The sequence below is a fragment of the Syngnathus typhle genome, linkage group LG9, assembly GCF_033458585.1.
Source record: "Syngnathus typhle isolate RoL2023-S1 ecotype Sweden linkage group LG9, RoL_Styp_1.0, whole genome shotgun sequence".
Taxonomy (NCBI): Eukaryota; Metazoa; Chordata; class Actinopteri; order Syngnathiformes; family Syngnathidae; genus Syngnathus; species Syngnathus typhle.
Genome location: NC_083746.1, coordinates 6,381,852 through 6,409,504, shown reverse-complemented (window position 1 = coordinate 6,409,504; position 27,653 = coordinate 6,381,852). Strand labels below are relative to the sequence as shown.

The following is a 27,653-nucleotide window of genomic DNA, read 5'->3' as shown; positions in this document are numbered from 1 at the left end:
TAGGGGTGCTACTGTCGGCGGTAGTGCGAGTAGAGCGACGTCAGGAAATCTTGACTGGGATCCAATGGAGTAGGACCACTGGAAAAACTCGGGTTAAGGGGGGGGGGACGTATTTGTATTTTATTATGGAGCCGCGACCATGTTGTGATTTTGGCTTTCCGTGAAGGAGGAATTAAAGGAATTTAAAAGTCCCAGGTGAGTGTCATGTTTTTTGCTGGCCCTCGACGAATCCAGGTGGATAAGAAAAAAGAAAAGTGTCGCCAGTGGAAGGGCACAGTTCGCCTCCTGGCAACGGGGCACACGCGAGTTCCTCCTCCCGGGGACATCTAACTCCGGTATCCGTCCGTCTCCCTCCTGAACGACACCCCCTCCCCACCCACCAACCCGAAGGCTCTTCGGCTGCTGGCTAGCAAAGCCCCGCGTCGCGTCCACAACCGTGGCGGACAACCGAGGCGCTCCTTTTCCACGTTACAGAAGCCCCATTTTTTTCTGCCTCTCCCCCTCCTCCTCCCATTCCCACCAAGCAACCAGCGCGACAAAAGCGGATTATTCACGATGGTCTCGGCATGGCGCAAAAGCCGCGGAGAAATGCTGATATTTTAGCCGCCGACAGCGGAGGACCGCCCGATCTTGTTGGGAAAATGGAAAAAAAGGATACAATGCTCGCCGTGCGTGTTGTGCATTCCACTGGAGCTCCGCGGACGTGGGGTATTGTATTTTTTTGTTGTTGTTTTCATAAGGAAAAAAAAAAAAAAGCTCTTTGGTGTGATTCGTCTACGGCGGCGGCGAGAGATTATAAAGGCCTTGAGCCTTCTCATTTTAATTGTTACATTGTTAACTGAGCTAGCATAAGTTGAACAACGCACGCCAGCCGACCGAGGGCCCTCACACTGGGGGCTTTTTCTTTATGAAGCCACGGCGAGACCGTGATGGCACCTCTCGTGTTGCGTTCGCGGCCAGGCGAGACGTCGTTGTTCTCTCCGTCCACTGGCCTCCCTCTTCGGGGAAGACTTTGTTTGTGCTGGCTGAGAGGCTCCATGAATGCTCAAGTCCTCCTCCCACCCCCACCCCCACCACAGCAGTAGCTCTGTGGCCAAAGAGGAACAACTTCTTTTTTTAGGGGGGGAAAAATGGGAGAAAAAAAGTTTTTTTTTTTCAAGCGCCATTGACTTGACTTTTTTTTTTTTTTTAATCCGCCAGGAGTTCCAAGTGGGGCGCTGAGATTCAGTGGGGGACTCTCGAGACTTTCGACTGATGCGTAGCCAACGTGCGCTTTAAGTTTATTTATAGTTTGGGGTTTGTAGCCATGTGAGTGTATTTTAGGTGGCCGTTTGTGTAGAAGTTTGTGCGGCTTTGTGCTGTGTCACACATCGTATTTGAAATATGCTAAAGTGTGTGGAGCTTTGTTTCTTGCATTGGACCAGAGCCACAGGTTATTGTAGTGCTAGCATAGCTTTTTTTTCTTGTGTCCACAGACAAGGTGTAATAATCCGGTCTCCATTTTTAAATAATGGGTAAAAACCTTTTTTTTTTCTTGTCTAGTCACACAATTGTAGCTTTTTCGGTGATGCGCTTATCAGGTAGGGGCAGGTATGGGCTTAGTGTCACCCACAACTAAACATGCTAAAGCTAATTAGCTTGCAAGAGGACCCTATTCACAATTTTTTATAGTTTAAAGATGTTGTAACTTAGTTGAAGTAAGCATGGCTCATGTCAACCAAGACCAAAGTTGCTAAAGTTGTCAATTTGACCCAATCCACACATATTTTAGTTTTAGCATTCATAAACATATGTTGGTCTTGCCATTTGTTGCCCTATAAACGTACGCATGTTGTAGAACTTTTATAGACAAGGTGTATTTGTGACATTTTGAGCTGTGGTATAGGTTAAAATGGCAAATCCTGAACCCCGTGTCACGTAAACATGCCCCATTGATTTATCTTGCATGCATACTGATTTGATGGAATCTGGTTGCAACATTTTGAACTATTATTGCCCGTCAATCATCATCATGCTAGATGTAATGTACTTTTTGCAGTAGCCGCGTTCGAATCCAAACGACATTGGAATAGAAACTTACATGGTATAGATTTTGAGCTGTTATTCTAATTAAAAGAGGCTTTTTGCTTTCGAGACGGTTAAATCTGTGTTACATGCTCCAAGGTCTTACTATAATAAAGTTAGCTTTCACTTTGAATACCCCTTTGAACCCTTTTTTGCTTGTCGTTTTGTTCTCTTCCTAGGCATACACAGGTAATGGAATTTAATTTGTACCCACCCCCTGCCAGGATAAGCACTTCAGATAATGGATGGAGTGCAGACAGTCAGTGGTTAACTAGTTAGCAGCTAATGCTAGTGGCCTTGTTGTATGTATATTCTTCCCATAGCATCCCCCTGTTGAGCTCGGTACTGCTTTGGGGATCAAGTGTCGCACGTTCATGCTTTGTTGCTTCTGACCCGAGGTTTAGTGAGATATGATGAGGTGTTGCTTGATGTTTTTTATTTTTATTTCTGTATATGGCTTTGAAAGCCTTATTTGGTCATATTTCAGATTTTGCAATCATATCAACGTCAATATGCCATCTGTTGTCACTGTGTTAAGACCTTTTTAGTAGCCCAATAAGGTTCCCATGTGACATTTGCAGAATACATTTTAGGCAGAAATACTTATAATTGCACTAAAAGCCTTTTTTTTTTGTGTCTCAGAAAAAAAGCATTTTATGGACTCTGTATCTGCTGTGCTGTCCAAGCTTGGTTTCCATGCACACAAGGCACACTTTTATATTTGAAGACTGAGGGCCCCCTCAATTGCTAAGCAACACCACTGTCTGCTTGCATCATTTATTTATGCGATGCACACAGGTTCTTATTTATCTCTTCTTTCAATTCAACGCTGTCGTCTTTTCATTATAGCGAGCCGTCATGTGTTTGTCGCCAACAAAATGGTGCCCGTCCGGATTGGGCTCTGGTTTGGTTGATTTTCAAAACAAGATTCCCCATTGAAATGAACTACGTCTGGAATTCAAGGGGTCCTTGGTCTAGAACTGCCCCGGTATACCACATTTTGAGGTTACAAGTGGTGCACTATTAACTAGGCTGCGCAGTAGCGTAAAAATGTTTACTTACTTACAGGTTCGGGTTACATTGCCGAACAGAACTCAGTCATAAACTGAGGAACCTCCTGTAATTTGTTCCAGAGACCAAACTGTCTCCATAGCAAGACCTTTATTTGCACAGGCTATTTTTGATTTATTTATATTGTCATACAGGGATAAATGAACCATTCTGTTAAAAAACAATAACGCACTTTAATAAACCTCCCGTGGCTGAAACTCCCAGCTCATTTTTTCACAATATTGTCACACAAGTATAAAATTCAATCAATTAAGTGTGTTAGAAGAGCAGAACACGCTTCATCACAAGCTACCCTGTCAGTCTAGCTAGTAGCCAACGTAGCAGTCTCGGGCAACATCTTAAACAAATGGACGCAAATGTGCAGACGCCAGTCACAGAAGTTCATAAAAAAATGGGTATCCTATCAAGCTGATGAGAACTGAACACAAATAGGCAGAAAATTCCCCAAATAAAACATGCAACAATGCTAAAATGAGCTTACCAGGGGCATCACTTCCCCCTATCCACATGACTACACGACTCCTGGCAATCATCTCTGAGTAGCGTGACACCAAATTGAATTTTTTTTACCTTTCTCCGTACCTCTGCAAACAAGATCGGATTTTCATGTGATCCCGCATAGCTTCAAGTTTAAATGTTTGGTTGGAAAAGGAGCTTAGAAAAACAGTGACCTAAAACCTTTTCTCCGTTTTCCGTTTGCTCATGTTGTCATGTCATCACGAGCGACTTGGTGCTTTTTTTCGCCGCTGCACTTATTTGCTTGTCACCCGCTGAAGCAAAGTTGTCTCTCTCTGTGTGTTGCAGGTGTGAATGACTTGTGGCTGTAGGGTGTCGTGAGCGGGCAGCTAGCTTCCTGCAAGTGTACACGCCTGCGCGCACACACAAACTCGCAGCCTCCGGGGGGGAGGGGGCTGACTACAAGGGCTCCGGCGGCAAGCACACATCAGTGCCCAGGAGACCTGAGGCCTGGTCCTCCATATGAGGCCCTGCTCAAGGGGCAGGGGGGGCTTCTGAGGTAAGTCAAACTCAACTCTGCTGCTCTTTTTCAACCCTGTTAAACACACCCTGTCATATTGATTGCTTTTCTTTTACATATTTTTGGAGAAACTACAATTTGTAGTGGTCAGATCATTTTCAAACTATATATTTCTTTTATATATTTTTGAAGTGGCACATAATCTGATTTGGGTCAAACGTCTGCCTCTGATTTCTTCAAATAGCAAATAAAAAATGTCCAAGAGGAAATACTGGAAATCGAAATAATCACATCCGAGTTGTCTGCCTCTATAATAAATCGTTTGAGTGTTTTCTATAACATTCTTTGCTGTCACAAGATGTTTGCCGCAGTCTCGTAAGATTGCGTAATCACCCTTAACTCTGATGACATGCATGGCGGCAAAGATTACAGCTTGTGCTTGGGAGTTGATTTTTTTTCACAGAAACACAGAACACACCTGGTTTTCTGCTCCTCGTATGTTTTGGTCAATTTGGCTTTATTTGACCAAATAGTCAATTTGTATGGTACAAATGTGGCGGTATCACAAAGGCACAAAAGCCAAAGACAATGCCAGTGCATGGGTATTTGTAGGCGCCTTTCAGAGTGCTCAAGATCACCTTACAACAGTAATAAAAATGTAACGATAATTAGGTATGCCGTAAAAGAAAGGTCATAAAATGTGTGAAAGTCAGATGGCCTATGCAGATGGAGGCCTTTTAAAACAGGATTTTAATTGCGGAGGTAGTCGATATCTTGGAAGTGACCGTGGAAGCGAAAGCCTTTGGCTACCTGCCTGAGAGCGACAGACCCAAAATGGGATAAACAAGCTTGAGGTGCACTGTGAATGAAGCATTAAGGGAGACCAGTGTAGAAGGTGCGATGGATGAGGGCAGAAAGATGAAGGGAGCCGGTGAGAAGGAGATTGGAGCCAGTGCAAGTTCTTGAGTATGGGAGTGAACTCTGGTAACGATGATGGCGATTTGTGGAGTTATCACGCGGACCATGAATAAATCTCATAAGATTTGATGATGTCTTGACTGAGCAATATCACCAAAGATGATGCTTGTTTTTTTCTTTTTTTTTTTGCCAGAATAATTTGTAAGACTGCCCCGTATGTATATTCAAGCCCCGTATGTATGTTCAAGCACCGTGCAACTATAAAGACTCTGGAGCATATTTTCTCTCTTGACATTTATCTGCGAAGGCATCGATAGCTTTGACGTGATGAGAGGAAGCCCCTGAGTTGCGGCGTTAACGATTCCAGAGGAATAAGGACGTCATGGGCCGCGCCACTCGGCTCCATCTGCATGTTGTTCGGTCTTATTCTCCAATTTGGGCCCAATCGTGGACAAAACACGGTCATGCTGCTCCTCCTCACATCTCTGTCCAGGCCGTTTATTTATCTGCTATCTAATCCCAGCGCATGTCAACTGAAAACCGTGGGGAGGTGAAGGACGCCCGGGAAATGGATATTGATGGAAGGCAGCAGAGGATTTATTTTTTCTTCTGTTCATTGGCCTCTCATGTTTCTTTCTGTATTTGTTGGCTCAGTGGGATTTCTAATTAAAACTCCAAAGATTTGTGCTATCTTGGAGGCGGTTTGCTCACTTCCCTACGGAGTGCTTTGTGGGTGGGTGGGTGGTGGGGTGCTCCCTTCCCAGTCAAACAGATAATACGTGTTGAAGTGTCTGCTTGGCCGCCGTATTGATTTTCAGTCTCTAGACTCACTTTTTGTTGTTTCCTTTGATGCATGTTAAGAACATCAAAATTCAAGCCATCATGATAGTTATGCTACGGAGTAGGAGCCATGCTATGAGCGTTAAAGTTAGTTTGGATGACAACACTTTGTTAGCAGACTGAAAATGATGCATATCAATATGGATTAGAAACCCATTTTAGGTGACGACGGACTACTTTGTGACTTGGTTATTTCAAATTGGTGTTTCGGCCTTATGTATATCATCCATAACTAGTTGTAGGAGCGATTGTTTTAATTCTACAAATGTTTAGGTGGTGCACCCATGCATAGTCGAGCATAGCCCACCTCTTCCAACCTTTGAAGGAATCGCACCATGAAATAAACTGGAATGACCAGAAAATTAGGCACTTGCATTGCTTTTAAGGGGGAGGGGGAGTCGTTTCGGCATAGTTTTGCTGACTAACAAACAAACCGGAGAAAATGTATTTTGGCAGAAATAAGGAGCCTCAAAACTGTTAATATAAGCAATGTTTTCCATGGCTCTCCATTTGCCGGCTCACCAAACTTGACTGTGTGACCACATTCAGTTATTCAGCGGCCGCGGTCTGACGGATTCAACTTAAATGGTAACGATGCACTTAAAAACCCGGCGGGGCATTTCTTTTTAATGCCACTGTTATAATTTTAGTAGATAAACCGGTACACCAAAAAAATTGCCACCTATTCTGTCAAATTAACACATGGTTGTGCGTCACAGGCAGAGTCAATGCAAATTGGAAAAACAGCACACACTTTCATCCATACTTTCATCGGCCACAGTGGTGTCTCGCTCGCTTGTATGAAAAGCATCAAATTGGGTTGAGTAATTCCGTGAGGATTGCTTTTGATCCAGTTCTTTGCTGACCATGATGGAAATGTCACCAGTTTAAAAAAAAAAACACACACAACAAATATAAATCATAACATTAAGGGAAAACAGCCACCCGAGATGTTTTTGAAAACAATTTTTTTTGGGCTCCAACAGGGAGTTGTTTTTACACAGCGTGCAACTGCAAACGAGTAAAAATATTTTCTAATGTTCAGTCCCACAACAAATTTCACGTCTATTTTAAATGGTAATATTTCAAAAGAAAAGTTACGCTACCAAACTGTGATGTCACACAATTTAGGAGCCAACCCAGCCGATTGTGCTTTCCGGAACCAAACCGAAGTGAATGACTCGTACCACCTGGTGGAAAAATGGCTGTACTCAAGAGCGTACACCAGCTAGGATAGGTGGTCTTCGGCGCTGCTGGGAGTGACGGACGGATCAGTGCCCCATCCGTCATTCTGCTTTCATGTTTCTCTGCTGAGATTGAAAGCTGTGCGACAAGTAGACTTGCCCGCCTGGCCCGGACAGATATTCTCATTGCTGGACTGTGGCCTTTGGGGATCCTTGCGGTAACGGTCTGATTTCTCTGGTACTCAATAGGCATAATAGATAACTCAATGGATTACCCCCCCTCAAATGTGTAGGTTGAGCTCTGAAAGTGTCTGCCAATTAATTAGGATTTCTTTTGGTTTTACTGCCTAGTCCACCGATCCCCTTCCCGCCATTCACAATTACCATATTAATGACATGACGTAAACGTAGAGAGGCCGTCGATCGATACGGGCGCGTGCGTTCATGCACACGGGGAGCGCACCACTCCCCCACTTTTAATTAAATTTGTGGTTTCAAAACTCGTCACGCCGCTGAATTAATCAAGCTACCGTCGGATGAAATCATATTGATCCTTAAGTGCTGATTTGACATGTGTTCCTTAAGTACTGCATTCATTTTTCATGCGCTGGTGACATGAGTCGAATGCAATGCCGCCCGGTGTTCGGCTTGATTTGCGGCTACGGCGTCCAAGCTGATGAACGGCGGTCGACTCGACTCAAACATGTCAGAAGCTTCAAAACTTGACATTGCCGTTTCATTTTTTATTTATTTTTTGCTACTGAACGATGACATCCAAAAGGATGCCACACCTTGACTTTGGATCAGTCACGTCTAAAACCAGCATGTTTCATCCTGTTTGCTTTTTACCGACTGCTTCTGTAGTCATTTTAACTCTTATCCAAAAGATTTATTTATTCATTTACCGTCTAATTACCTTTTGTTGTAGAAGCATACATTTCATGTCAAGAATCCAAATAGTAATAGAAAATAATTCCAAGTAAAACAATTCATCTGTTTTGACATGACCACGTGCTGACATGATTAATGGGATGACACTGATTTTTATTGCGTCATTAAACGCACTTAATGATGAATTGCCAAACAGTCAGTTCTAAGATTGAGCGAGAGCTAGTTTTTTCTTTTATATTTGAATGGATAAGAAACCACTGTTGCTGTACTGAATTGCTAGCACATTTAGCATGTGGCTAATGGCAAAGCAAAGATGCCATGTTGTCTAGGGGTCTCTCGGGAGAGAAAAGAGCAGAAGTTTGCAAACTCCTTTGCAACCATCAAAAGCCATAAAGCGGCGGTGAAGTTTTCAGACGTTATTAGGACAAATAAGTACCGACTCGTGGCTGTCGCGGTATGTGTATAAGCGTGCATGTATTTATCTGCGCCTGTATATTTAATTGGGCAGGTCTTAGCCAGTGTGTTTAAAATTCCTCTGGAATGACACACTCGTGCAAACTGGGGTAATTCAGGGACACAGTCTGGTTCTCCAGAGTGCTGCGTTTTATGATGGGGAGGAGGTTGCACATGGCCTGCATTACTGCATTAGTTGGGTTCCTTATTCTCATGGCAGTTGCTCGATAAATAATAAAAAGACCAGAGGGGCAGTAAGATATATGTAAGGTGCTCCCGTAGTGTTGGCTACCATATTGTTATCTTCCAGGGTCAAGCTGTTGCACTCGTAGATGATGTATTAATCGTACAAAGACAATGTTTTGAGTCACATTTGACTGTTTGTACAACAAAATACATTTCCTCAGTAATTCCTCAGTACACATAGGCTTTTCACATTTTTTGCAATCGCTATATTCCAACTTGTATCATTTATTTAGAAACAAATATTTGATGTCACTGTATTGATCGGTTTACCAACCATCCTTCCGACAATGGTGACAATGTTTCGGGGGATTACCGAAGCTTTTCCACGCGCTGCTTGAACCAACACTTCATTTTGCGGTCTGATCCGTTGGAAGGTCAACCGTTTGCATTGCATTTTAATGCACATGAATAAACGATGATACAAGAGAGACTTTCCTGGAGTGGTGCATCCCGGCTGCTGTCTCCGTTGCGCATATTTAAAGCTTCTTTGTGATTTGATACATGCACAAGCAAAACATTCATGTAACTGGATTAAAGTATTGCCTAATGCTTCCAAAAGGTCTGTAGAGTTCCTCTTAATGGTACTGAGTTTGGGGATTTCCCACAATGCTTTTTGCCACCAGGAGAGACGTCCATCCAGCATGAGCAAGAGGAGGAATGCGGTTGGAGTGTGGGAGCAACTGTGAGAAAGCAGTGAGGGAGGGAGCACGGTCAAGGGACAGGAAGAAAGTACGAGTCCGATGGGGGCTGGGAGATTCTCCTCACAAAATGAGGTTAGCCAAAAAGACCAAGAGCAATAGACTCGGACACAGTGACGCATCATCTGAGTTTGCAGAGATAACTAAAGTACAAACCGAAAGAGCTATTTATTAAGGCACACAGCAAAGTTATTTGCTTGGAATTATAGCTGAACCCGTATGTTCGTTCAGGTGTTTATTTTATGACCTGCTCTTCCTGTGGCTACAAAGAACTCTACCTAGCCTAGCCCATTACACAGTATGAAGGCTGCTTTGGCCAAGAAGGAACCTGTTTAGATTTCAGAGCAGATTACAAAATTTTGTTTCACCTCACTCAACTTGCTTAACTAGGATAGACTCCAGGGGTGCTTACGCTTCTATCAGAGTCTATTTGTTTTATTTTCCCTGATAACATATATAAATATCTAAAACTGATCAGGCTTGGGCTTCCACTACAACCAGCACCTCAACAAATGCGTACTGGAAAGTGCTGCTCGATATTAGTTGGAGATGAATACAAGGAATGTAATGAACCAAGCTGAACCATTCCACAAAGCAAGCGGTTCCCAAACAGGTTGGTATGGCTCTGAATGGAGTGTCTCATTTGATTTTGCTGATTGAGTGATTTGCTTCTCACACAATGGATAGGAAGTGGCGCTTGAAGTCGGACCATATTGCACATGTTCGCGTTGGGCTGATTTTCCACTTGACATGTAAGTGATTCTTTGTCTCGTGTGAAGTAGCCGTGCCTGGTTCCAAGAAGAAGCCGGCACTTAGCCGCAGATGCAGAGACGAAATGCAGATGAGCAGAGACGTGCAGTGTGTGTGCTTGTGAGTGTGCAAAGCTGGTCCGGCTGGCTGCTGGAAGGGGCCGCCGCTCGTGGCGCTGTGCCCGGGAGTCCGCCAGCAGATGTGTCACTTGTGAGTCAGCTGTGCGCCGCTTGTATCGCAGTGTCTGTGACACAGGCGCCCACCTGGGCTCTCAGCGAAGAGAGCAAATGGTGTAATAACCCCTCTCCTCCTACGGGGATGTCTGTGTCACACCTCCTCACCAGCTTCTCGTTTCCCTCGCCACTTCCATCATGTTGATGGAGGCGTTGCGGCTTCTGTCACCATGAGATGACAAAACGTGACACTACGCACATGTCGCCTCCCCGGGGATGGAAGTGGGCATGGCGACGGGTTTGGGTGGGCGCACTTTTCTGCAGAAAGAGTTTTTGAAGCAGGTTGGCTTCAAGAGGTCTCCGCCACTTGCGGCTACTCATGTCAAGTTTGTCATGTGTGATCTCCCGTAGATGTGTGTTGTTGTCGGTGTCTATCGGCTCCACTGCCGCCCGGCATTCCTGACATTCTGCGCCTGTCGCCTTTGAGTTATGATGCCACGTGCGGGGCGTGGCGTCACCTCCGCCGATGAGCTCGCTGGTGTTCCAAAGTTTGCTTTTGGTGCGTATTGTGGCGTCTGCCATCATTCGCCAAAGAATGTGGAAAAAAATAAGCCCCCTGTTGATGCACTTGTTTTGCTTCTCAGGTTGTCATCCATCTGGTATTAAACAAGGAGCAGCTTGATGTGTGATTGTTGGGCTTTCTTTGTGGAAAAGTAGTGGAACACTAGAATGGCTAAGTTCAAAAAAAGAATCCTTGGTGAATGTAAACAGGATTTCGTTCCAAATACTTCCGGCTGTTTTGAATAAGTATTAGAATTGATTAACTTTGAATTATCTCGCATGTCTTTAGCCGTCACGGTCATTTTCTTTGAGCCGAGTGAATGCAGAAATCCACTGCTGACTGCTCAACGTTGATCAAAATGTGGTGTAAGTAAAATAAGAGAATTTCTAGCACCAGCTTTAGGATGAAGTGATGTCCTTGTGTATGGAGGAGGACGGCCTTTTTTTTTGCATTAGCGTATCTTAATGCTGGCTTTGCAATCGACAGTATATTATGATACATTCTCAGAAAAGCCAAAATATGGCCAATTTGCCTTAAAGAGCCAAAAGAAGAAATTGTCGAGATAGCTACCGAGCTGATTGAGAGCGGGGATGGGAGCAATACTTCTTTGCGACTGAATTGCAAAGCGGGATTTGCATAAATAAAGCTGAAACTTCGGCAGGCCGAGCCCACGGCGCCTCTGAGAAGAAGACGAGCGCGTTTGTTTTTTGGTTATGCCTTCCCGTGAGAAGTGTCAGAAAAATTCCAGTGAATGAGATGAATTAAAATTTGTGGACGGTGGGTTTAATGCGAGGCCAACAACCCCCACCATCACCCGTGTACATCCCACACCATTAAACCCAAACACGGGTATCAATCCTCCTATCTCCCCTTTGGTGCAAATCTGGTGAAGCTCCTCAGACAGGTTGGTGGCCAAGTCCAGGACACCGTGACACAAACGTGTCATGAAATGCTACCATTTAGCGAAAAACCACTCCAAATGGAAAGGGAACTACCTGTGCCTTCTTGTACAGAAGCAGAAAATTGCTAGTAAAAGCGAAAGTCTAGAGATTCCTTCCATTTCCCGTAAATTGCTGCGCAACAATGCTCTGGTGTTTTTTTATTGGAGATGAATTATATGCCGCTTTGTTCTGTACTGTACCTTAATTCAGGACAGAGTTCGTTCCAAACATTTTAGAATTGATACGTCATCAGACCAAATGTACTCTTAATGACTAGCCTATGCTAATACAGTCGTAAAATCCAAATCACAGCTATCAGTAGATAATACTGTATTTAAAAAGAAAAGTAAAAAATGTTCTGGTGAGAATAGCACAATATTAGAATTGCAAGAAAGTGAAGTTAGTCAATATTTAAAGGTTCCCAAGGCTGAAGAGATTTGAATGTCAACTTCTCGACGATGTGTGGTTGCTGCTAGGCCGCTTTCACTTGTGGACATGCCTGTATTTCTTAACAAGAGTCAGCACACTCAAGTTAACTTTATTTTGTTAGCCTTACCTTGTATATATTAGAATGTTTCAAGTTTGGTTCAAGCTTTAAGGGCCTGCTGTTCTGGCATTTTGTTTGTTTAAGCAAAAACTGAAATCGGCAATGTTGAAAAACAAACTTAGAGAACATATAACTGAATATAAAGTAACAATTCTGCAACCAGAAGTTAAGATCTAACATCTTGATCGTCTATTTGACCATAAGAATTCTGAGGACTCTAGTCCGCATCATTACCCCTCCCTCCTTTTTGAATATTCTAATCAGTAGACACTACAGAGGGTGAAATATCGAAAGTGCTTTCCATCTTTGAAGAACATAATGAACCTACTCTGCTATTTAATTATTTCCTCATTAAAAGCTCTGAATTGCCTCTACCCAATTTTTGTTGCAGACCAGAATAAATGCATATTGACCACGACATTAACAAACCATCATCTTCAAATATAAAATAAAAAGTCGATATATATTTGTCATTAATTTTGTGCATTTTACAAACATCTGATTTACTACTGAGTCACATAATTCTGGAACTATATCACAGAGTGTGATCTATATTGAGCACACTGAAGAACTCACTCACTGCTGTGTCTTATGGCGCGTCCGACACCCCCCCCCCCCCTTCCTTATTGCGAGGTTTGTCCAAACAGTGTAAATTGGACACATAAGGGTTCTCTGTTCTTGCGCTCAAGCAGCCTCCTTATGCCCACGTGCCTTTGCGATATGTCCAGCGTGGACGTAAATCACTTTGCTTGTAGTAGACTGTTGAGAGATTAGCGCTGCTGCTGCTGCCGCCGCCGCTGCTGCTGTAGCAGGAGTCTTGTTTTTCTTTCGCCTCATTCCCAGTGACAACCCCCAACCCCCGCAGAACTCGACCGCTCAAACGGTCCACCTCCTTCTTCCCAGGAGAACTCTGGAGCCAGTTACAATGTCAAGCGTTTGGAAGAGCTCCTAAATATTTTGCCGATGACAATGCAATTTAGCTCACTGGTTTTGCGTTCTTATGCAATCCTCCCGTTGGCTCACCAGTACACAAAGGCTACTTGCCCCCGCCCCCACCCCTCTGGCTTTACACATCACTGTCTGCTACAGCGAGCTGCACTTAAAGCCACACTTACTTAACCCTAAAACCCCTCTGAAGCTTTTACAGTTGAAAGGTGAAACCATTTAGAGAAGTTAAGCATTTTGGAGCTCAGTTGTGTGTTATCTTTTTGTGCCCTTTCATCACCCTTTGATTTGGACCAACGTTTTCACCCCTTTGTGCAGTTCATTGGTTAGGTGTGACTGAACAACGCAGTCGAGCAGCTTGTAGGCCACACTAACCTCTAGTTGCTTGTCTCAAACTGCTTCCAAAGTCGGTGTGATTTGGTTGTGGCCAAGAAAGCAATTTCAAACCATTTCATCTGGCAAATGATCCAATCAGGTTTGCCGACGTGCGTAATGGTGACTGTGGATGGGTGAAATAATCAATAGTTAAGAGGTCTGACGATGATGTATAATGGATTAATCGTGTTTAGAGGCAATAGAGACTTAGCTGTGTTCTTCGTTAACAATGGCCGTACGTGACTGTTACCTCTCGAATTTGATGATGCTGGGCTGACCAGGCCAGTACGCATTTTATAAATACTATGTATGACACAAGACGTTAGATACATATTTTTTAAATACATAAAATTCAATACGTTGAGTTTTAATTATTTTCCTTTAATTGTTTTCCCGTGTTCTGAATTGTACATTACCAGGGTTGTTAGTTGTGACTTATTCTATTTGGTTTTTCTCAGACTAAAGTCTCCTGTACTATTTTTGTTAACAGCCTCTCTCATTTTTTTTTTTTCCTTCTCTTTCTCCACAGTGTGCCCAAGGGCCATTGAAAGCCCCCTTGAGGAGATTCATAGCTACGCACTGAACGAGAAAAGACTCCTGGACTATTGTTCTTGTTTTTATATATTTTCTCTTTTCATAAACGCACACATACATACACTCACACAGAAGGGCGCGTGCACACACTCACATAGACAAGGACGTGAGGGAGAATGTTGGAGGTCCAAGAGGAGAGGCCAGCGGCGGCAGGTACAGCAGCGACACATTTCAGCAAGAAGGAGCGAGGCAAGAAGGAGCGAGAGGAGGCCAAGGACGGACGGGGAAACCTCAGCAACCTCGCCAATCCCGGCTCCAGGAACGTCCGCGCCAAAGCGCCGCTCGCGCACGCGGGCAGCCCCCACCAGCACCTCACTTCGCCCTGTTCTGTCGTACTGGTAACCCCATCAATGCACTCCAATAGGCTAAAGAACTCCCCATCCACCAACACACAAAGGTAAGTGAGGCCATGTAGCAATTGATTAGTCAGAGCTGCCAACTGTTGAGACTTGTCCCAATATTAGCTCGAACATGAGCAAAAAGAATTGGTAGATTATTGCGACATGTTTGACTACATGCGTGGTGGAAGCCTAAAGCTAACGATTGTGTCAATAATGCAGAAGCAACAAATATGTGTTTAGAATGATAGAAAAACAAATAACATGACTCGATACGCCGCTTCTTGTCGGAATATGCCAGCTCATTGATTATGATGTATGCGTCTATCCATCTCGACAAGTCTTCCTTCATTAAGAGTTGATTGACAAATTGCATTTTTTGTTTCATAAAGAGGCAGATGGCTCTCATTGGGTTATAAACATACCATTTAATGCATTTATTATGCATTATTTTTGTCCAATTGGCGAGTTTTGCAGCATGAGATGACTTGGAGGAAAATGCTGTAAACCGGAGCTTTTATGGTCAAGGGAACAAAAACAAGACAAGTCGTAAGCAATGAGCCAACACCTCTGTATGGTATTTTCATCTGTGGCGTTGCTGTATTGAAATTCACTTGAGCTCCAACCTCAGCTTGTCCTTGCGGCCTCAAGCAAAGGTCCTCATGTGTCATCCGGAGATGTCCCTGGGTTCAGGGAGTGTATTGTCTTTGGAACTTTTCCTTGCAAACTCATGCTTGAGCCTCTGGAAACAGCCGTCTGGAGTGCCAAAACTCTCCCCGGCGGCGCTCCCCTACTTTTCTACTCCCAGCAGCCTCATGTGTTTGTACATAGAGTGAGCAAGGCTGCGGTTGTGCTTTTGGGACTTGTTGGCATTCGTTACACACTGCTTGTACAAGTGTGTGCGAGGGCGAGTGAGTGAGTGAGTGAGTGAGCGGGAGGGAGGGAGGGATTAGGGTGTGGCAAAAAAATTCTCAGAAAGTTGGATTTGTCCTGCTCCAGGAGACTGAGCTGCTTTCATAGTGAGCTAGTAGGGCGGCAGCACTCGTTGCTACAGGGGACGACCATGTCTCTGCAATGTTGTATTATTTCCATGGAGAGCTTCAGATGAGGCAGAACGTAAGCTTTTAAGGTTAGAAGCTTTATGCCCCATATAGTATAGTAACAACAACAAAACTTAGTTTAGCGGATTTATTTATTTTTACACAACATTAAAACCTAAAACAAAGACAATAACATTCTCATATCGCAATCTTTGCAAACTGTTTGCACCCTGACCTTTTATGCGGTAGTTTTTCATACTCGCGCATAACCCATCAAATATTTTGATAGATAAAAAAAAATCATGAAGACTAATTCCACTATTTTTGTCTCTTTTTCTTCCTCGCATCAGCCCTAAACCGAAGACGGAGGCCATGGTACGCTCACCTCCCGTCATGTCCCCCTCCACTGCCTCCCAGATGGACTCTAAAATGCCCAATCAGGGTAAGCCAGGGAGCGCTGGCAGCCAGTCGCAGCCCTCGCCCTGCGATCCCAAGACCCTGGGTGCCAAAGGAGCACAAAACGTGGCAGGGGGCATCGGGCTGAAGAACGGCCAGAGCTTGACCTCCGGCCCCAGCTCCAAAGTGAAAGTGAAAAGGGAGCGAAGCACATCAGTGGAGTCGTTCGAACAGCCGGAGAGCGGAACACCCACCAGTGAGGAAAAAGGTAAGGCAACTTGATTCATGTGCCGCAGGTTTCAGGGGCCGATATTATTCAGAGGCCTTGTAAAGATTTGCTGTCAGCACCTATGATTTTATAGGGAAATGACGCCGTCTGTCTTTGTAATGAAGCTTTTAACTGCTCACCATTGAAAGAACGGAACAAAGTCTGCAATGCTTGAATGCTGTTTTTTCCCCTCTGATGACCCCATGCCATCTTGGAGTGGAAATTTGATGAACTGCATTTTTTTTTTTTTAAACAATGGTGACAAAATGGAGTGAACTTCTTGGCCCCGCTTTTGATTGAGTGTCAATTAGTTTGCTGTCTAAAAAAGAATCACATGACATTGGTTAGCAAGACTTGAACGACATCCAGAGTCTTTTCAAGGAAATATTCAAATACGGGGAAGTTGATTGATGTTGACCTTATGTTGCTGCCATTGTAATGGAACGCCATCATAAACTGAGGACGCCTTGAAATCCCCCCTTTTTTTGTTGTTGTTGTTAAACATTCCCCATCATGTCAGTCAATGTGCAAAAGTTAAATCAAAGCAAATGGATTCTTGGTTGTAGAAAGTTTCATTCGACAACCAAGTAGTGCAGTCATCTCAATGTAACTTTTGTGGCTTTTCTGTTTATTCTGTACCACTATAGAATTTAGTGTGTATGCACATGCCTGCCTCTCATTGTAACTCACTCACAAGTCCACCATGGCTTTTGTGTGTTTGTGCAGACAGTAGCAGAGTAAAAAGGATGTGTGTGGCAGAGAGGAGGCAGCCTTACAGTGGAGCCGACTGGTGCTCCGGGGGAGAAAGTGACGAAGATGACAAAGGATTCTTCAGTAAGTGTGCTTCCAAGCATGTGTCGGTGGTCCATCTGTTGATCAATTCCACGCACGACTGCACCGCAACACGTCCTAAAGCCGCGTCGTCTGGCCGTCTCGCAGACTGTAACTCCAGTGACGTGAAGCCACCGGATTCTGTCGCACATTCTACCTCCAACCCTGGACTCAGCCGTTCCTCCACGCCCTCTCACAATTTACTGGGAGGCCAGAGCTCCACGACGGAACCCGCCGGCGGCCAGAAACCAGGCTCCAAACTCGTTTACGTCTTTACCACAGAGATGGCTAACAAGTAAGGAATCTTGACGCAACACGATTCATTCTCTGAAATGTGCAGGGTGGTTGGAGTGAGAAATTGCTGCTGCGCTTCACTTATTTGGTGAGATGAATACAAAAAAGGAAGATAATCAAGTGTTTAACCAGAGTGTTAACAATTAAATTGAAAAAGAAAATGAAATCCTGATGCCAATAGAGACCAGCGGTTTCCCCCCCCAATGAACTCTCTCTCTCAGAGGGTGTGCATATAAAGTGGTCGACTGCTTTCTGATGTTGCCATGATCACTGACTGTCCTTTCCACTGCCACTTGAATACAGATGCAGAAACATAATTGCGTCTGGTGGTTGACATGAGCTTTTCTCCTTGTCTTCAGGGCAGCTGATGCGGTTCTGACTGGCCATACGGAAAACATCATCACCTTCCACATGAAAAACATCTCCAACAGCAAAGACAAAGCTCACCTCCTGGTAAAGACATATTCATACTGACATTTATCACACATGAACATCAATCGCCTCTCTAATCATGATTTTTCTTCTCAAGAACAATGCAGCACACGCGCTCCGAAATGACTCCAAGCCTTCCCAGCAAACGCCGTCCCATGGCCAAGATCAGAGTCACCAGCCTGGATCCAAGCCGTCCTTAACGGGCATGGCAGAGCCAGCCCAATCCCAGTCCGCCAACCAAGGAAGCCAATCTGGCGTTCTTCCACAGGATGGCTCATCAGCTGCGGGCATCGAATCAAAGAATCTTCCAGGCGGTAGCCCCGGCAACAACGCAGGCCAAGTTGACCAGACACCCATGAACCAACCCGAGGCGGGCCTCAATGCTCCCACCGCAGGTGAGGTAGGGCAGGGAGTAGGCCCCGGGGGTCCGGGTCTCACGCCCCAACAGCAGCAGCAACAGTTGGCGCAGGAGCTTTTGAATATGGAGGCCAACACAGAAGGTCTATCCCAAGAGCAGTTGGAGCATCGCCAGCGTTCGCTGCAGACATTGCGAGATATCCAGCGCATGCTTTTTCCAGATGACCGCGACGCACCACCCCCTGGGCCTCCACAGTCTCACGGTGGGCCCCACGACGGAGGCCCCGACGGTCCTCCACGAAGATCGGAGCCAGGCCCCTTACAGGCGATGATGGCACAATCTCAAAGCCTCGGTCCACCAGGAGGTCCTCGCCCACAAGGTCCACCCTTTGGACCTCCACATGGGCCCAGAGACATGCCTCCTTTTCCACAGGATGAAATGGCTCCCCACATGGGGGGCCCGGGTGGCTGTGGAGACGGTGATCAAATGACCCCGGAACAGGTGGCATGGTTGAAGTTACAGCAGGAGTTTTATGAGGAAAAGAGAAAGAAACAAGAAATGCAACATCGGCCACTTCCTCCGGACATGATGATGCACCCCCACGGTCCACGCGGCATGATACGAGGACCTCCGCCCCCCTATCAGATGGGCCCCGGAGAGATGTGGGGAGGACCAAGTGGGCCACAAGACCCTTACCCAGAGCGCATGGGCATGGGCCCTGGCCCCGGGCCGAGAGGCATGCCTCCCCACATGCAGAGGATGCCCGGCTTCTCCGGGATGATCAATCCTGAGATGGAGGGACCCCCGCGGCCTGGCATGGGGTGGCCTGACGACATGCCGCCTCGTATGGGAGACGCGAGAGGGTTTCCTGGTGGTCCGGGGGCCATGTTCTCTGGCCCCGGTGGTCGAGGGGAGCGCTTCCCAAACCCTCAGTCAGTTCAAGAAGCAATGTTCCATCAAGGCATGGGGGGAGAGAAAGGCCTTCCCCCTGGCATGATGATGGACATGCAAAGGATGATGGGCCATCAAAGAGGTGGAATGGAACCAGGAAATGGCATGGGTATGTTTCCAAGAATGCCCGGCGACGGTCCTATGAGCCCATCGTCAAGGCTCCAGGGAATAGGGAGTCGAGAAATGGGTCCCGAGTTCGGCATGGGCCCCGGTCCAGGGCCTGGAGCACACATGCACCCTTCCAAGTTACGAGATCCTCCAATGAACATGAGTCCAGACGAAATGATGAGAATGAGGGGAGGACCTCCGATGGAAAACATGGCCGGACAAGGCAGGGTGATGCAAGGGCCGCCATTCCCTGAGCAGCCGCAACCTGGAGACTTTCCTATGGGGCCTGGGCGACCTTTCCCGGGGGGCCCTGGAGGAATGAGGGGGCCGCACGGAGATCAACCGTTTGGCCCAGAACACAGAGCCACACCTACGGGAGGAAACGGTCGCATGAACCACCTGCCTCCCAATGCCGGCCCTCCACAGGGCCAAAGAGGCCGCAAGCCAGCAGATCTGAATGTCCAAGCAGGTGGGGGTAACTCTCCCAGCGTCAACCCGCTCAAGTCCCCTCCTCTGCGGCAGGTGCAGTCTCCCATGATGGGCTCACCTTCTGGAAACCTCAAATCACCTCAGACACCGTCCCAGCTGGCCGGCATGCTCACAGGCCCTGCGGGGCCCCAGGCCCCCCCGGCACCTCAATCATCGGCCCCAATGAAGTCACCACACTCCATGATGGGATCTGCGGGAGCCTCTCCTGTTCACATGAGGTCTCCTTCTCTTCCCAATCCCTCGCCAGGATGGGCCTCCTCGCCAAAGCCTCCCATGCAGAGTCCTGGTGTGCCACAACAAGGTGGAAAGCCCCCTCTCAGTCTCACCTCACCGAACATGATGGGGAACATGGAGCAAGGTAGTGTGTCCTTTTGCAATATACGTATCAACAGCGTTTTTGTAGTCGAACACAGACTGATGCACATTCTTGGGGGAGGGGATTGTTGTAAGGCCATAGTTGAGATATAAACCTCAAACCTATGTTACATTATTTATCCATAAAAATATTAGCCTTAAATGATTGTGAAGTACACTATCTGATTGGTACTAATTCCAGACACTCTACAATGTTTATCTGCATTATGAGTCCACTGCTTCCATCTTGTGGTCATACAGTCACAATTGTCTCTATGAAAAAGAAAAAAACAGTATGCCAGGAAATTCCATTTTTTTAATTCATGTTTTTGTACTCTCGCCACACAGGCGGTAATGGCCCTGCCCCCGCCCCGCCATCGTCCGGTGCACCGTCTGGCCCAATGTCCCACCCGGGCAACGTGCCATCGGGGAGCCCTTACACCATCCCACCCGAGCCCACACTGTCCCAGAACCCACTCTCCATCATGATGTCGCGCATGTCCAAGTTTGCCATGCCCAGCTCCACGCCGCTCTACCACGACGCCATCAAGACCGTCGCCAGTTCCGATGACGACTCGCCCCCGGCACGCTCCCCTAACCTGCCTTCAGTCAACAACAACGGTATCGTAGCTCAACAACAGCCTTTCTCAACCTTAATTGAGTTAAGGCACATGTTTCTTTATGAAAAGAATGTCATCGCAAACTTATATCGTCTAGCACACGTTGAAAATGCTGCAATAACGGTGACTCGTTGAATCGTCGTGTGTGCGCATGTCCTGTATGTTGCATGAATGGTCACAGGGGCATTCAAATAATTATGTAAATTCTGCCATCTAGTGGAAGACAATTTATTTACTTTGCCGCACTACAGTAGTATATACTATGTCACTGGCAATGAAAAAAGTATTCATAGTAAATAAGTAATTTTTGGACCAATGGCTAAAAATGTTACCATCACCGCAAAGTAGAATGGGTCCAGTCTGAATAGGTTTGTACCAAGAATAATACCTTTTTGTGTTTGTCCACCTTTTCGTGTTTGTCCACAAGGTATGCCAATGAACCACCAAGGCAATCCCCGCATGATGGGACCCGGCAACTCCGGACCCATGCCAGCCCTCAGCCCCCTCGGTATGAACCCAATGGGATCCCAGCCCCTCTCGCACGGAATGCCCCCACAAATGCCCTCTCCTAATGCCCCCAACATGGGCCCCGGTATGATGCCCCACGGCATGATGATCCCCACTAACCCGCAAGACCCCGGGATGGCCAACCCACAAATGATGCCCCAGGGACGTCTGGGTTATCCCCACCGAAATCAAGGCTACCCACTCACACAGTCCCCGTCTCAGCAAGGCCCCTTCTCTCCGCACAACGGGCCCGGTGGGCACCAAGGTTTCCCCGGCCACCCCATGGGCTTCCAGGGAGAAGGCGGGCCGATGGGAGCGCGGATGGGGAACATGCCTCACGGGGGCGGGCCGGACGGAAGCATGTGTAAACCGAACACCCCCGGAGGACCCGAGTTCAACAACATGCAAGGCGGCTTCAGCGAGGCAGACCTTCACGAGGTGATGCGGCCGGGAGCGTCCGGCATCCCCGAGTTTGACCTGTCCAGGATTATCCCTTCGGAAAAGCCCAGCCAGACTTTGTCTTACTTCCCTCGCGGCGGTGGGGATAACCCCGGTGGCAAACCATCGCATCCTTCCGGCTTTCCCATGCAGGCCATGATGGGTGACGGCCCCCCGAGAATGGGCATGCCCATGCAGGGGATGGGGGGGATGCCGGGGGGTCCCGGTGGGGGCATGGGGCCCCAAGACATGCCAATGGGCAACCCCGGCCACAACTCCATGCGCCCGCCGGGGTTCATGGGCCAAGGCATGATGGGTCACCAGCCCCGGATGATGTCCCCGGGCGGCCCCGGGGGAATGATGCAGGGACGGCAAATGGCCCACCCCGGCCCGGGCGGCTCCCCTAACATGATGATGTCACTGCAGGGCATGGGCGGCCCCCCGCAGCAGACAATGATGATGGGGGGGCAGATGAGGGCGCGTGACATGGACATGGGCTTCAGTCCGGGCCCTGGAATGTTCTAATTCGGAAACTTTGTACCTGGAATGTTCTGGGAGAGAGTAAGAAGCAAAGTGAGGAAGTATTATCCAAAAACGGTGGATGTACCCTGGAATCAGATGAACGGAGACACCCGGTCACGTCACGCTTCTGGACTGCGGGGACTTTTTCCCCAGTGGAGGTGGGAGTACTTTTTGCCACAAGAACAATTTTGACTTATGAACTTCAGAATGTATGGAATTGTTGTGCATTGGTTTCGCAAAAAAAGAAAAAAATTACAGTTTTTGTGTCTTGGGGGGGAATTCTCATGAGGAGTTGGACAACAAAGAAGAATCAAGTCAATATGGAGATGCTACAGCATATGTCCATCTTATTTTTTCCTTCTCCGAATTAAGAACAAAACAAAATCATGGACGTGGTATGGAACAGGATTGAACAGGAAGAGGATCGAGAATTAGTGCTTTGTGAGGACTTGGGTAGAACTTCATCTTGTCTTCATTGTTTTTGACTGTTTCTGTACAGTATAGACATGCGAGCGTGTGTGATACGAGTGTGTGCGTGCGCGCGCGTGTGTAGGCATTCTATCAGTGACCTCTCGACTCCTCTTACCTGACTTTACTTGGGGGAAGGAAGCGCCCCCCCCTCCCCTGAAAAACTGTACTGTTTACCATTGGTGGGCTATTCGAATATTAGTCTATTTTAATTTCCTTTGTAACTCCAGTGTATAACAAACCAAACTATGACCTCATTAAGATAATAGTATTATTAAAAAAGAAAAAAAAGAAAAAGCACAAACATGGACCGTCTGCCGAAAGCGTCTTTTTAGTTTTAACCACATGAAGTGTGTGGGGGGAGATCCTGAGGGGCTTTGCAGCACACAATTAATACCACACATTATTAGAAGTCGTGCTGAAACTTCCAGGATTTCTTTCGCCAGCGTACATCCTATTGCTAATACCCAGATGTGTTATGTGTGTTCTTGTTCCTGTTTTTACTTTTTTGTTTTGTTGTTTTTCGACTCTCTTGTTGACTCTGGGTAAATCATTCCCATAGCAATAATCCCTTCCCGCCCCTCTTCCCCCTGCCTCCAACGGTCCGCAGAGTGGGCTCAATGCCGAATCGGGCGGGGTATGCCAGGTAACATAGAACTAGAATTAGCTAGATCTGGTGAAACGATATCAAAAGCGAGAGCGCGTGCGGGACGCCAATGTAAACGCGCACTGCTTTTTGCCATCCAGTTGACTTCCTCTCTCTTTTTCTCTGTTGTATAAGCTTGTCATGTGTTTCTCCGTTGGCTTTGGTGCAAATAGTCTACCAGGGCTGTGGTGATGGACTACAAATAAAAGATATTGTTTTGGTATATATTTATATGTGGTCGTCCGTTGCGTGCATGTGTGGATGGACAGTATGTTGTGGCTCAAAGGTCCTGCCCTAGAATATTTTTCTTCTTTACTCAAATCGCTTATACCTTGGTCCCACCCTGTATCCTACATTCGCCAATGATGCGTATAAAGTGCAACTGGAAGGTAACGCCGTTGTCCATATGTCTTCAAAAGGTGAGTGATTTTTACTTTACTTTATTACATGTAAAAATGTTACTTTGAACATTACCTATGCTGGTAAAGGTTTAATGATGTTCACGTCTGACTTTGATAATTGTTCTCATTGCTAATAAGGGGTCCATCTTGTCTCACTCAGCATGCTGGATGTCGTGTTTCTTTACTGAAGAATACGGTGAGTCCATTTTGTACTATAATAAAATCTCTGGATGTTCTGAACTCCTATTTCCATGTCGGGTGCACACATAAATGGGGCAGCAATTGATGTAGTCCAACTCCCCATAACTGACATCATGTTCAACTATTTGCATGTGAATCAACAGTGAGGTAGTCGGCTTCATTTAGCCTCCGCCCATTCAAGGCAATCAGTGATCTATTCCACATCATTGATTGTGTTCTAGCTAACCTGAGGAACTAATACTAAAAAGTAAAAGCACTAGGAATTCTCTCGCTACTAGTTTATTAAATATAAACACTGCAATTGACTTATTTTGCACAAGCTCATGTGTGTATAAAATAGTTCATGCAAGTCTTCCCCTGAGGAATGAAGTGACATTCGGTTTGTCAGAAAAACCAAATAAAATCAACAGTAGTGTTAAATAATATGAACATAATGTGTCAATTCAACAACGGTCGGTGTGTGTGTTCAGAGCTTAGATTTGTCGGTTGTACTGTTGCAAAGCGACTGGTAGAGGTCATTCTTGAGCGAGTAGGCTGAAAGCACGTTCTGAAATTCCTGCAGGGGGCAGTAGAGTCCACTGCAGCCAGGAATTAGTTGATCCTGGAGAAAAGAATCATTGGATTAATGTGAACAGCTGAGGGTGGTGTCAGGTGCTCATACCTGGCCTATGTAGGACACTTTGACAAAAGCCTCCTTAGTGCGCCGGTGCTCATGAAGCTCTAGTGTGATGTCTGAAGCGTATGGGGGCCACTTCATGTCATAAATGCCCAGCGCCATCAGGCATGGTATCAATGTGGTGTCATGGGCCGAGTACAAAAACAACTTCCTGTTTGACACACGCATTCAGAAAATTTGGTAACATTTCAAAACACTGCTGGGAAGGAATGTGTATGTGTAACCTGTTTGGCTCTGATGACGTGCCTTGTAGCTTCTCGTCAATGTTGAGTAAGAGCATATGCAGCAGAGGTCCCACGCACAACTGCAAGTTCTCGCTGTCGGACAAAAAAAAAAAAAGAAAATAGCGTGCCATTGTCACGCTGTCCTTGTTTACTCTGATTAAGAGTGATAAGAGTCATTCATTGTTACAATGGCTGACCTCTTGCTGGGTTGGTAACAGTAAAACATCATCTCCACGGCTCTCTGCTCCACTCTGCTTCTCCACGTGGACAGGGCGGGTGGGCATGGCAACCCGTGAGTCTGACAAGAGGCAGACACACACGATGTTGCTTGATACACTTGAGTTCACCAAGTTCACATGACAACTCAATTCTCAGAAAAATGACATTAGTTGCATTTTTTCTGAATGCTAAGCGAGCGTCACCTCTCTGGCGACCATGTCGTCCCTGATGAGGATGAAGTCGACATCCGTTTTGTCGCTGATGCCCAGCTTGCTTCGGATGTTCTTCAGGTCAGCCGCGATGTCGGGCAGAAGGGCCACCTCTTTCAAACGGGGGCTGATGCGCAAACACAGTTTAACAAAAAAATAAACAAGACATTCTTATTTTTGTGTCACGGCACAAACCTGCTGAGCATTCTGAGCAGCCGACATCCCTGGTAGTTGGGGTACAGAATTTCTGACTGTGCATCTGTGGTTAATATTGGAACTATTTCTATAATAAAAAAAGGGGGGGGGGAAATGTTGAGAGAAGAATGATCAATTGCTGTCCTGTGAGCGGGTACCTTTTTGGTTTTGCTGAAAGAGCCCTGCCACCAGGCACCTAGCAGACTCGATCGTCCTTGTAATATTGGTGGATCGCACGCTTCACACGGGAAACACCTGATTAGAATCCACTGACAAGAATGTTGTCTTCATTCAATTCACACTTACTAGACCTCACTGGGGCAGAAGGTCGTACTGAGGAAGGGAACCTCCTGAATGTATCTTCTCCTCAGTCTCTCGCCCAGCTCGTACAACTGCTCCATGCCCAAAGTGGTCAGCTGACCCGCAAACACGCCGCCCTGATACGGCCGACAAAGAGAATGACTTAAAAAGAAACACAATGTTAATGTCCGTCAAACGTGGCAAAGACAGCTACTCACACTAAGCGCCTTCTTCCTGTAGCTGTCCTCCAATGGAGATGGAGGTGTGGGTCCCCCATTAAGGTCTGTGACCACATAGTTGATGTGTGTGTGGGCTGGAGGCTCCAACAGGGTGGGTACCCATTGTGCCTATCATAAAAATAAAAAAAAAAGATATGTAGGACTTATTATACTGACTCAGTAGGTTATTAACTATACTTGGTACAATGACCCGGTTGAAGTTTAAACATAAAACAAAGACAACTTCATGTGTAATTACAAATTGCACCCCATAATGATTCATTTCATTTCTTTTACCTCCAACACATCAGGTATGGATTTAAGCGGCGTACGAGCCCCGTGTCGAAATAGCACTTGAACCAGTTTGAGCTCGTACTGGGATGCTTTCGAGCCGCCATCCGTGCTCCTCTGCCTCCACCACAAGGCCGAACCGAAGGCGATGGAGACTGAGCCGAAGATGCCCACTTTAGTCCAAACTTTCCTCATGGCCGTAAGTCTGAAGACATTAACATCAAAGATGAGCATATACATGTATGAACGACTCCATTTATTCTCAGATATGCCTGGAGATCAGGTTTGGAGTTCCCACTGAATTGAGCAATACAGCAAGGAGTTGTTACAAAGGCTTTTCGTGACATTTTCCCTGGGGTTATAGTATTAGGCCTCTCCCTTGTGCGGATAGTAAAAAAAAAAAACGTCATCCATAAGACCTCAAATCAAACCAAGCTTATGTTTTACATCGTGCAATAAGTTATTAATTCATATTTACAGGGACTGGTATTAAGACAAGATAGGTAACAAAAGTGGGTTCTTGGTTTACGACTGTCCGGTTTTTTCTTTATAGTTTTGGCCTTGAATTGTTTCCCCATAAACAAATTTACATTAACCACTACGGTAGCTACTTAGTTACTTACCTACGTCCAAACTCACGTTACGTCGGCGGCGTAGTAACGAAACTTCGTCGTAAACTGGAGGCCCAGTGTAATACCACAAAATGAGGCATTTGACTTGATATGTGTGTATTCTTATTATTTAACCATATGTCAGAACATACCATTACTGCGATGTAGGTTAGCTTTATGGTCAAGGAACGACTTAACCACCCCTTGACGTTTAATATGACAGCTCAACCACAAGGCAGTAGTTGGTTGCCACTTGTCAGCATTTAATGTAGTAGAAAATCGTCAGTTTTGTTACCCGATCGGTTCGTTGTTAGCAGGGCAATTAACAACATAGATGATGCTAGCATCAGCGCTTTGCAGCCACGTTAAACTAAAAGGTCTGAGCAGGCGCATAAAAAGCAGATTCATTTTACTTGCCAAATCGTCTACTCACTCGAGAAATCGGAGCAAAAACGAAGGCCTTTGCAAGATGTTACTCCAACTGCCGGTCGCGGTTAAGAGGCATGCTGGGGAACGTTGAGGAAAAAGTACCGGTAGGTGGCAGGTAGAAAACTTCATTTCCCATCAGGCCCGTGTTGCATTCACTGCTGGCTGTCATCTTGTGCTTCTCTCACGCATTACGCCTTCTCGTTAACGCGTTCCAGTTGAATTGATTGGGGTTTATACCCTATGCGATATGCAATGACGGACATAACAGTGGTAAAGTATTTTATTACTGTTGTCGACCTTGATCGACACCGTGTGTCACGTGCAACGACATAGCAATAAGATAATTTGACGACACGTCCACTTCATGCCAGGCAAGTCCTTTGTTCATCAC

The 27,653-nt window shown here is 46.1% G+C and overlaps 2 protein-coding genes across 7 annotated transcripts; one reads left to right on the top strand and one right to left on the bottom strand.

The window, feature by feature from the left end:
* bcl9 (BCL9 transcription coactivator) lies at positions 1-23,513 on the top strand. 6 transcript variants are annotated; one of them, XM_061287671.1, is made up of 13 exons: positions 1-708; positions 3,940-4,150; positions 9,267-9,416; positions 9,820-9,954; positions 10,029-10,093; positions 14,164-14,625; positions 15,957-16,270; positions 16,997-17,104; positions 17,210-17,396; positions 17,755-17,848; positions 17,925-20,091; positions 20,436-20,708; positions 21,135-23,513. In XM_061287671.1, exons 6-13 carry the CDS (start codon positions 14,345-14,347, stop codon positions 22,175-22,177), a joined length of 4,467 nt encoding a protein of 1,488 aa, XP_061143655.1. In that variant the 5' UTR covers positions 1-708; positions 3,940-4,150; positions 9,267-9,416; positions 9,820-9,954; positions 10,029-10,093; positions 14,164-14,344; the 3' UTR covers positions 22,178-23,513. The 6 variants fall into 6 exon arrangements, with proteins under 6 accessions (XP_061143655.1, XP_061143656.1, XP_061143654.1 ...); XM_061287672.1 differs by lacking the exon at positions 10,029-10,093; XM_061287670.1 differs by lacking the exons at positions 9,820-9,954; positions 10,029-10,093.
* Positions 23,514-24,153: 640 nt separating this feature from the next.
* Positions 24,154-27,425, bottom strand: acp6 (acid phosphatase 6, lysophosphatidic). The gene is made up of 11 exons (XM_061287674.1): positions 27,267-27,425; positions 26,229-26,427; positions 25,932-26,060; positions 25,720-25,850; positions 25,572-25,651; positions 25,414-25,501; positions 25,213-25,345; positions 24,988-25,088; positions 24,791-24,883; positions 24,552-24,717; positions 24,154-24,491 (listed from the first exon to the last, which is right to left on the bottom strand). The coding sequence occupies exons 1-11, from the start codon at positions 27,389-27,391 to the stop codon at positions 24,357-24,359; spliced, it is 1,380 nt and encodes a 459-aa protein (XP_061143658.1). The 5' UTR covers positions 27,392-27,425; the 3' UTR covers positions 24,154-24,356.
* Positions 27,426-27,653: the final 228 nt, after the last annotated feature.